The 11,012-nt window shown below is 35.1% G+C and overlaps 2 protein-coding genes across 2 annotated transcripts; one reads left to right on the forward strand and one right to left on the reverse strand.

Moving 5' to 3' along the window:
• Nucleotides 1–2,285: 2,285 nt before the first annotated feature.
• nek12 (NIMA-related kinase 12) lies at nt 2,286–5,345 on the reverse strand. Its single transcript, XM_067393123.1, has 3 exons — nt 3,897–5,345; nt 3,579–3,779; nt 2,286–2,443 (listed from the first exon to the last, which is right to left on the reverse strand). The coding sequence occupies exons 1-3, from the start codon at nt 5,011–5,013 to the stop codon at nt 2,286–2,288; spliced, it is 1,476 nt and encodes a 491-aa protein (XP_067249224.1). The 5' UTR covers nt 5,014–5,345.
• Nucleotides 5,346–5,979: 634 nt separating this feature from the next.
• Nucleotides 5,980–10,834, forward strand: pin4 (protein (peptidylprolyl cis/trans isomerase) NIMA-interacting, 4 (parvulin)). Its single transcript, XM_067369705.1, has 4 exons — nt 5,980–6,094; nt 6,506–6,576; nt 8,179–8,298; nt 9,892–10,834. The coding sequence occupies exons 1-4, from the start codon at nt 6,058–6,060 to the stop codon at nt 10,048–10,050; spliced, it is 387 nt and encodes a 128-aa protein (XP_067225806.1). The 5' UTR covers nt 5,980–6,057; the 3' UTR covers nt 10,051–10,834.
• The last annotated feature ends 178 nt before the right edge of the window (nt 10,835–11,012 follow it).

Below are 11,012 nucleotides of genomic sequence, written 5' to 3' on the forward strand. Positions count from 1 at the left end.
ACAGTGTAAATGCAGCAAAAACCCAGGCCAAACATGCATAAAAAAAACCTTGTACAGACCCATTTCAAACGTTTTATTGAAGGTAAAATCTATCAAATGCTGTAACTAATTATCTAGTAAGATTAAATATCAAGTGTCTGTATAATGTGTTATCAATTCTCAGGGCTTCTTTTGTTTGTTCCATAGATGGCTCAGCTAAACGGCCCAATAAGAGACTATTAACTACTAAAATTCCTTTTAATTACACTAATGTCTAATTAGAACGTCTACAAATGTATAAAACTGATCAGAGATCAGGTAAAACCCATAGGTACTTGTTCAATGGTTCACCGCTGGGGGGCGAGCTCAGTGAATCTGCATGATTCATGGTTCGCAGAGATCGCCCCCAGCGGTGAACCATTGACATTTCGAAACGTATCGAATCGTTTACTGAAATCACGTGACTTTGGCGGTTTGATACCGAAGCTTCATGAAGAAATCGCCCATCAGTAGCCCAATTTCTTGTGTTCTTAGTTGAGTCATGTTCCTACATGGATGTAATGTTTGGTTCACTCATTTTGTTCCTGCTTCACTGGTGGTCTTGTTTGATTGGTTTGTTTGTTGATTTTTGCATTTGGATCCAGCTCTTTGTTTTCAAGTTCACACTTCTAAAACCAAATACTGTTACATTGCCATATTCAATAACATGCTAAAACTATTCTGAGAGTTGTCATGATGATTGAAAGCAGGTTGTTCAATTCACCAATTCATGAAATAAAATATAATTAGGACACCACAAGGAAAACAACAATACAAGAGAATAAAGAAATTAAAAAAAAATTTATTATTTTTTTTTTTAGAATTTCATGTCAACACTCCAGCTCAAAAACAAATACTCTTAATTAGGATCCTAGCCTCATTTTTGAATAATATGAAAACAAAACAAAAAAATCAAGAAGAAAGTTGAGCTAAAGGGTGGAGCACTCATGCAGAAATCAATCAATAATGCATCAAACTTTGTACAGACCCCTGAAGTCACAAGTGACAAGCTCTCCCGATAGCTAGTTTTACTATGGATGAAATATTGACAGGTTTTAAAGTGACAAGGCATAGAGGTGGTCGCTACTTAAAGTGGTCTCAGACCTGTCTGCATCTATTCTGGTCTCTCATCCAAATGCATAGGCAGATAAATAACGAAACATGCTACATAATCCATCAGACATATGGAAATTTTTAAAACTCTATCCTGAATGACTCCTCAGTCTGTTTTACTCCTTTTCAGAACATTAAAAATAAATGTTTTATGGGAATGACTTTACATTTTTAATGTTCAGAGTTGTTTTTCTTTACAGTGGATAACTTAAGCTTACCAAAGTGCATTTCTCATACCATGATACACAACAAAAACAGCCCTACCTGGCAGGGACTGATGCAGTTTTTAGTAAAATCAAAATAAAATTAATAAATTTTTAGATATATTAAAACAGACAAATACTACCGATCTCATTTTATACTGGCTAAATGTATAATCGATGCAGCTTTCCTATGCTAATGCTGGCTTGACAACACACTTTCCTCTAGGGGCAAATTGTGAACATTCTTAAATGAAAGGGTCATTCATACAGTTACACATGGCAGTTTCTCTATCACACTGACTAAATCCCTCTTGGAATAATCTGGACATGTTTAAGGGAAAACGCCTTAAGTGGAAAACAACTGCAGCTGTGACCCATAAATTTACAGATTCCGCAAATGTCTTCCTTTTACATTTCAATAGTGGAGTGAAAGCACAGCAGGAAATGATATTCTCCACTGCTTTCACGTTACAGGCATTGTTTAATGGATATGTTGATAGATGATTTTTGTAAATAAAAACGTAGAGAAATGGGTGCCACAGATAAAATGCATTTTTGTATCCACTATATAGGTTATTTAGAAAGGCAGTAGTTTTAAACTTCAGTCACTGTGATGTGACTAATAACACCAAGATGGGAAACTATGATGTGTTCATTTTCTGAATTGGTGTGTAACACCAAACTACACATTTTCTTACTATAGAGTGCCACCTACTGGTTATACTAGGTAACACTTTCAAAACTGAATGCTTAGTTAAAGGTTTCTTAATGTTAAATATCTATATGATCAAACTATTTTATAATCAGTTATAATTCATTACATATATTACAAAATGCTGTATTTAATATACACTGAATGCTTCATATAGTTATAGAATAGTTCATCATTACGTCAGCAGCACTGACTTTTAAAACAAGGAACTTGCTTTCTCTAAATTGGACAGGCATGATTCAGCATGTGGTCTCTTGGTCAAGGTTGAAAATGAGGTAGCAGGTCTCCAGATGGTCTGTTCCGATCATGTGCTGGAACTGTGGCTGCAGGTCTTCTGGCGTGAGGCCATTCAGAAAGTGCTCACTGATTTCCTCATAGACTGAGGCTCCAACATCTTCTATAAATCAAGAAAGCAGAACAGCATTACATATGCAGAGACACTGATTTGTTGGCAGTATTCAGTATTCAGAGCTATACTGATATTTCTATGTATATATATTCAAATGCTATGAAACAATAAATGCTTTCCAAATCATTCATTTAGACCACTGCAACCTTGATTTAAACAAAATCTCATTTGACTGTTAACACTAAATTTGAAGTAGGTTGTTAAAGGGTTAGTTCACCCAAAAATGAAAATGCTGTCATTAATTACTCACCCTCCTAATAAAGTTTTTGTTTTGTTTTTGCACACAAGTATTCTTGTCGCTTCGTAACATTAAGGTTGAACCACTGTAGTCACATGGACTATTTTAACGATGTCTTTAGCACCTTTCTGGACCTTGAGTCAGATACCTCGCAGATTTCATCAAAAATATCTTAATTTGTGTTCTGAAGATGAATGAAGGTTTTATGGGTGTGAAACGACAAGAGGGTGAGTACTTAATGATTTTTTTGGGTGAACTAACCCTTTAAATTAATCACTGAAGCAAAATATAATTAAGACAAACCAAGCAAAGAAACAACAAAAATCAAGTGAGTAAAGAAAAAATAATAAACTTTTTAAAATGTTATGGTTACACTTTATGTCGATGGTCCACTTTAGACATTCTACTAACTATAGGCATTTATTTAGAGCAGCGCCATGACAGATATGAAAGCGAGGTAAAAAAAAGCTGTAAAAAGCTCATAGAACACTTATAAATTTCAAAAGCTCACGTTGTCTGGAGTTTTTTGTCTGTTGAAATTTTTATAGAAAGATATTTTTGCAGTGTTTTGTCAGCAACAATTAAAAAACGCATTAAAAAACAGTACAACCTACTGAAGAGATGTATGTCTATACCTCACAGCTTCGCTTTCATTCGTTAAAAATCAAAGATGGCGCTGCTGTGAATAAGGTCTATATGTAACTTTGCAACTACATGTCAACTAACTCTCATTATTAGAGTATTATTCGACTGAATAGGTTAAGGTTAGGTGTTAGGGTTTGTATAATAAGTTGGCATTTGGTTGCAAAGTTATTTATAGTTAGTGGAATGTCTAAAGTGGACCATCGAAATAAAGTGTTACCAATTTTTTATGTGCATGTTTACCCATGTATTTCTCTTTTAACAGTTTCATTGTGACAGAGAAACCGCCTGCATCTTTGAGCTCCAGTTCCACATCAAATGCATCATTTTCTGAAACACAGTTCATGGCATCTCTGGCATAGCTGACCACCTCAGCCAGGTCATCATCCTCAGCTTCTTCAAAGTCATCTGGATATTCAGAGATGTCCTCATCATCAGACACAACTGTCATAAAAAATACATGCAGAGATTACAGCCCATGCCTGTTGCCTTGGATGCTGCCTCATAATAATAATAATAAAACAATGGAAAAGATTATTAATGATTACATTACACCCTTACCGCTAGATTCCTCAAATGCCTCTTCAACCACATTGGCAAGACTGGAGGAGACATCTTCCCTCGAAACATCCTCGGAGGACGCATAGCTATCATGTTCGTCAAAGTCCTCTGAATAATCAGATTCTGTTCCTTCATGGGCGATTTCCTCCTCAGCACAGGTTGATGTCTCTGTTTGCAGTGTCTTGTCAGAGACAGCCGAAGCACTATCTGTTTTGCTTTCCATAGATGCGTTTTCTACATTAAAGTCTTCTTTTGTTTGAGGTCTGGATTCAGCATTCACCTTTATAAGTTCTTTCTCCTGATGCTCGATGAACTTTCCCAGATGTTCTTGCACGTAGGTCATACTAAGTATGCTGCTCGCACTCGGTCTGTTCTCAGGAACCAAGGACAGCGTTTTCCCAATTAATGCATGGATGTCTTCCGAATACCTCTCGGGGACCTTGATGTACTCTCCTTTTATGATCTTGTAAAACAGACTTAGGAGATTTTTTGCTTCAAAAGCTGGTTTGAGGGCACAAAGCTCATATAGTAGGCAGCCAACAGCCCATATGTCAGATTTGGTGCTGTATGGGACATCCTGACAGAGTTCAGGACTTAGATAACTGGGGGTTCCCACACAGGTGGAGGCCATATCCAGCGTGTGGTTCATAATCTTTGATATCCCAAAATCCCCAAGCTTAATCACACCTCTCTTGGTTAGCAGCACATTGGAAGGCTTGATATCTCTGTGAAGGATCTTTTCAGAGTGGATATAACTGACGGCCATGATAACTTGCACAAACCAGTTCATAATTTTGCATTCTGCAAAGTATTCTCCGCTCTTCTGCTCTTTAATGTGGTCATCCAGCGTTCCACCATCACAATAATCCATAACAATGAAAATATTCTCATTATCTGTGTCAAAAAAAGTTTCAATCCATGTTATAATATGAGGATGCTTCAAGCTCCTGAGAATATCTGCTTCTTGCAACACAACATCTTTGGTCTTTGTTTTTCGGGAACTGTCCACATGTATTCTTTTGACTGCACAAAATTTCTTTGTATCAACATGTTTCATCAACATCACAACACCTGCTCCTCCTCTGCCAAGAGTCAGGACTTTCTCATATTTCTCCATGTTTTGATCCTATTCATTCACCAAACATCTTCTTTATGCCCTTACTGGATGGCAGAAACAATTGTTTTGTCTCGGTGAGAGCTGGATATGATTATATTAACACTTATCTGGCGGATATGAAAATGTCTGATATGTTGTCAAACAGTTATTATATGATCCTCCAATTAATAAACTGGTTGAGTCGGCTAACTAGCCAAAGCGACAGCTGAAACAAACTTTTTTGAAAACAAACATCTTTAAAATCTTTATTACCTTTGCGTCATCATGCCATATTGACAGAAAAACAATTAAATTATTTATTTTTATTTTCTTTTTTAAAGTTAAAGCGTCGTTTCTCGTGTCAGCAGCAGAAGGCGGCTGTGTTGTCTTCCTGTTGTTACCATGGCAGCTCATTCTCAACAAAAGAGAATCTGATTCGTTCCGAGCTATATCTGCCTAAAGCCGAATAACTTGATTAAAATGACGAATGCGTAGGCTAATGTAAAATATAACTGCGCAAAATTAATCACATCGAGCATTTTAATGCTTTTTCTCCAATAAAAATAAGTAAAAGTAGGCTATATTAGTTGGACGTCATCATGTGGCTCTGCGGCGTTCACGAGCATCCTCGCGAGGACACATTTGCGCATAAAAATAATCAAAAATCATACTTTTAGAATCTGTTTAAATATAAAATACAAAATACAGTTGTAGTCAAAACATATTAACCCATATACTGGTCATCACCATGAATAATAATAAAATTTAAATTTCATCGTTAAAGTGAAAACACAAAACTGTTCATGTATCTTAAAATGTATTCAAGCGCATCCTTTCTACTCATGTCTGCGCAAAGCTATATATTTGTACTGTATTATATTTTCATATATTCGGGTTCATTTGCATGTGTTGTTTACTGCACATTACAGACTGAAATAACGTATACTGTAAAACTGTGTGCTGAAAAAACCTGACTTGCAATTTTCAGGCTAACCGCGTGGGAATCAGTGAGTTACTCCCTCTTGTGTGCTGCTAGCAAACACATCCGACACGAGGAGACAGAAAATGCCACCAAAAGGAAAGGGTGGCAAAGGTGCTAAAGGTAAACAACAAATATATGATGCTGCCACAACACAGTTTAACAAACACCATATCCAAATGTATAGCATGTGTTTTGACTGTTGCACTAATATTCGCTGATGTGCTAGCTAGCTAGTGTTTGTGGCTAACAGATTGTAAACATTGTTATACTCTTGTTTTAAACAAGGCCAACTAGTGTTAATGAAACATTTCAGGCTATTGTGTACTGTAATGACCATTGTACTAAATGTGCTATATAAGTGTTTTAAAGTAAACAAGTTTGCAAATAAGTGTGAAATACGTGAAGAATGTGGCCTGAATGTGTGATTCGCTTATTGTGGGTAATTTCAAAACATACATATTATAAATGGATAAATATCATAGTTGCCTAGTTGTACTGTTTAGATGCTAACATAGATTTGTATTTCTGCAGGGGCTGCTGCTTCAGGCAGTGGGGACAGTGATAAGAAGGAGAAGGCTCAGAAAGGAGGGACAGCAGTAAAGGTAAACGTCTGTATATATTGCAGGGTTATTATAGTTCACTAAAATCATAAATCGTAAATGTTAACTGAAATAAAATATTATATATATATATATATATATATAATACACTAAAACTGAAATACAAATGAATACAAACTGTATAGACATAGCATAAAAACTATTAAATATGACAACTTTAAAATTAAAATGAAAGTGGAAAATTTAAAGATGAAAATGAATTCAAAATATTAGTGAAAAAAAAAATCAGGGTTTTGCGGGTCTTAAGAAATGCTTAATTCGCCCTTACACTTAATTCAGAGCAGAAAGTCATAAAGTTATGACATTAAAAGTTGCATGCATTGCACAAAAAAATTATATATAATCATCAGAATTTTTGTCCTGTTTTCCAATACAAATTTATAAACATCATTGGTACTTTCTTGAGATTAAAATGTAAAATGAAGTCTTGAAAAATCGAACAGAATGAAGTGAGTTTATGCTTACAACAAGAATAATTGTCTGTCAGCGAGTTATGAAAATTTAATCTGTTTTTTCTCAAACCATTGGCAGATATTTGTTCTTGTTTTAAGCATAAACTCACTTTATTTTGATACATTTTACAGAAAACAAGACTTCATATTTTATATTATTTTGTATATCCATTGAATACATCTTTACATAAAAAAGTTTAGACTATTTTTGCAGTCTGATCAGAAGGAAGTGGTTGAGAGCAGCATACTTTTTTTTTTTTTTTTTTTTGTTAAATTTATGAAAAAGTAATGGATATCTATTGGAAGTTGTATTTTCAAATTCTGAAGTGTTTATAATACAACACATTACATTTAGAACACATAAAAATACACTGATTCTGTGTTCCTAAAAATATACAGTCAAACCAAAAATTATTCAAATGTTTTTGATATTTTTGGTATATTTTTACTAGTGGGTGCAGGACACTATAGTTCATTTATGTAAGTGAGGATAGCAAAATGAACTGTGCATATTATACCCAAAAATTCTTCATACAGTGGACTACCAGAAAAATTGGGAACCAAAAATTATTCTGACACTTTGACCTGAACATGTTTTGCTTAAGTGTTATCTGACATAATTAAGATTATTTTTTTATGGCACATTTTTAACAGTTTAACTGAGATCTTGTCATGTTTTATTACCATTTTTTTTTTTTTACTATAGTGAATAAACTGAATTAATGAATGAAATGTTCAAGGTGTCTAAATACATTTTGGTTTGACTCTACATTTATATGATAATATGAATATTATGGTTATGATTACATTTATAAAATGTAGTTTACATTACATGTTAATTGTTCATTTATAAATGTTTATTACATGTTATCATTATATGAAATTAAAATAACCTTTTCACTTTTTATTTTACATTTCAGCTGCCTGTATTGGCATTGTCTGTTGTTGCTTTACATTTTTCCATCTTACTGTTTTAATATAGTACATTATGCAAATTTGTTTGCAAATATGGAACGGTGTCCCAGAAGCCCTTTTAATGAATGATGTGAAGTCTCATTGTCACTGTCAAACTGCTATTTAAATAAATTTTATTTTTGTTGGTTATATCTTTTTTGGGTCTATTTTCTAATAGGTTCGGCATATTCTGTGTGAAAAGCATGGCAAGTGTATGGAAGCCATGGAGAAACTCAAATCTGGTGTGCGCTTCAGTGAGGTGGCAGCACAATACAGTGAGGACAAAGCCAGACAAGGAGTAAGACATTTCTCATGTGTAGAACAGTGTATTAGCAGCAGTAATGTGACTTATATGATATGAGAAATAATCATTCCTATAGTTCTTATAGGTACTGTGCTGTTGTTTTATCAGAAAATGCCATTCAATGCTCTCTCCATGAAGATCCCTCAAAGAGAACACTGAACCATTATTATATTCTACAGAATTTCTCATAATAAATCAATTTCTGTCATATACTGTTACAACAGACACAAATACAGCATACAGTGATACTTGTTCACAATGAAATTTGCTATCCTACTTTCTCACTATTCAAAATCTGATGAAAATAAGTTATATAAAAGAGTATGTTCGTACTAATAATACTAAACAAATTATAAAAAGTGTCTAGAAGAAGTCACCTGGAAGAACCTGTTGCCTAGTACCTTCAGAAATGTATATACACTATATTGCCAAAAGCTTTGGGACGCCTGCCTTTACATGCACATGAACTTTAATGACATCCCATTCTTAATCCGAAGGGTTTAATATGGAGTTGACCCACCCTTTGCAGCTATAACAGCTTCAGCTCTTCTGGGAAGGCTTTCCACAAGGTTTAGGAGTGTGTTTATGGGAATTTTTCACCATTCTTCTAGAAGTGCATATGTGAGGTCAGGCACTGATGTTGACGAGAAGGCCTGGCTCACAGTCTCCGCACTAATTCATCCCAAAGGTGTTCTGTCGGGTTGAGGTCAGGACTCAAGCCCAACCCATGAAAAACAATCCCACACCATAATCCCCCCCTCCTCCAAACTTTACACTTGGCATAATTCAGTCAGGTAAGTACCGTTCTCCTGGCAACTGCCAAACCCAGACTTGTCCATGGGATTGCCAGACAGAGAAACGTGATTTGATACTCCAGAGAACACGTCTCCACTGCTCTAGAGTCCAGTGGTGGCGTGCTTTACACCACTGCATCCAATGCTTTGCATTGCACTTGATGAAAGGCTTGGATGCAGCTGCTCGGCCATGGAAACCCATTTCATGAAGCTCTCTACACACTGTTCTTGAGCTAATCTGAAGGCCACACAATGTTTGGAGGTCTGTAACTAATGACTCTACAGAAAGTTGGCGACTTCTGCGCACCTCAGCATGCACTGACCCAGCTCTGTGATTTGACGTGGTCTGCCACTTCATGGCTGAGTTGCTGTTGTTCCCAATTGCTTCCACTTTGTTATGATACCACTAACAGTTGACTGTGGAATATTTAATAGTGAGGAAATTTCAAGAATGGACTTATTGCACAGGTGGCAAACTATCACGTACCACGCTTGAATTCACTGAGCTCCTGAGAGCGACCCATTCCTTCACAAATGTTTGTAGAAGCTGTCTGCATGCCTAGGTGCTTGATTTTATACACCTGTGGCCATGAAAGTGAATGGAACACCTGAATTCAATGATTTGGAGGGGTGTCCCAATACTTTTGGCAATATAGTGTACCTGTTGTTTTACAGTTTTGTTTTTTAACCGCTACTCAGTAATTTGTTATTCAAATTCTGCTAAAGTATCAAAACAGCATAAATATCTTAATGGCAGCTTGTATAGCTTAAAGTTTTGGTTTGCATATGACAGGGTGACCTCGGCTGGATGACAAGAGGATCAATGGTGGGACCATTTCAGGATGCAGCGTTTGCACTACCCATCAGCACTATGGACAAACCTGTATACACGGATCCTCCTGTGAAAACAAAGTTTGGCTACCACATCATCATGGTGGAAGGCAAAAAGTGATCCCGCTTAAATAGACTTGGAGCTTGTGGTACAATCCACTGCATTTACGAACATTTGCAACAATGCAGTCATGATTTTTTTATATCACAATGTAAATATGATCTAATAAAACTGATCTTAATGAGCAAACTGTTGTGTTGTAACATTTGCTTTCACATGCTTTCCATATGCTACTATAGTTTTTATAACTACAAAACAATAATATTTATATAATATTAACAAATAAAAATGAGTAAATATAATATTAATATCCTGAGTTATATTATCCTAAAACACCAACAATACTTACTGTCTAGAAAATGATTTGGATGTTACAATTAACTTTAAAAACAAGATTTTTTTTTGTGTCCAAAATACAGAAATTATCGGACAAAATAATTTGACGCCCTTAAATAAATCTTCCATTTTGAAATCCCCGAAGACCCTACAATTGCCCTTTGAGGGTAGAGCTAAAATATAATTACTAAAAATTACTTTTGCTGCAACCATCAAATGTATTACATGCAGATGTTTAAAACCTGACCCGCTATCATACAATGCCTGGATTCCAAAAATATGGGGGTTGTACGAAATGGAACAAATCACATATTCATTACGACTTAAGAAAACTAATTTCTTAATGAGATGGGCTCCTGTAATGCCTTTGATACTCCAGTGATCTTATGTTATGTGAATACATCCTTCATGTGTTGTTCTCCGCCTTCCCCTATTTTTTTCCCTTTTTTAATTAATTAATTTATTTATTTTTAATCCCTTCCTACCCCTGTACTAGGTGTATTTGTTTTTACATTTAGATGTGTCTGATGTAATTAAAATATAATAATTGTCAAGGCTATTGGAATATGATGGACTGACATGTTAAAAACCAATATTATACTGTATTTTATGCTGTTTTGTGGTTCAAAATAAAAATATAAGTTAATTTTTTTTTTATTAATTTTTTTTTTATTAATACTAATATT

The sequence above is a fragment of the Chanodichthys erythropterus genome, chromosome 1 (assembly GCF_024489055.1).
Source record: "Chanodichthys erythropterus isolate Z2021 chromosome 1, ASM2448905v1, whole genome shotgun sequence".
Lineage (NCBI taxonomy): Eukaryota > Metazoa > Chordata > Actinopteri > Cypriniformes > Xenocyprididae > Chanodichthys > Chanodichthys erythropterus.

Coding starts and splice junctions, on each gene's coding strand:
- nek12 (XM_067393123.1), bottom strand. CDS start 5,013: ATGGAGAAATATGAGAAAGTCCTGACTCTTGGCAGAGGAGGAGCAGGT. Junction 3,780..3,896: donor GGCATTTGAGGAATCTAGCG/GTAAGGGTGTAA, acceptor TTTTTATGACAG/TTGTGTCTGATGATGAGGAC. Junction 2,444..3,578: donor GTTAAAAGAGAAATACATGG/GTAAACATGCAC, acceptor CTTGATTTATAG/AAGATGTTGGAGCCTCAGTC.
- pin4 (XM_067369705.1), top strand. CDS start 6,058: ATGCCACCAAAAGGAAAGGGTGGCAAAGGTGCTAAAG. Junction 6,095..6,505: donor GGGTGGCAAAGGTGCTAAAG/GTAAACAACAAA, acceptor GTATTTCTGCAG/GGGCTGCTGCTTCAGGCAGT. Junction 8,299..9,891: donor AGGACAAAGCCAGACAAGGA/GTAAGACATTTC, acceptor TGCATATGACAG/GGTGACCTCGGCTGGATGAC.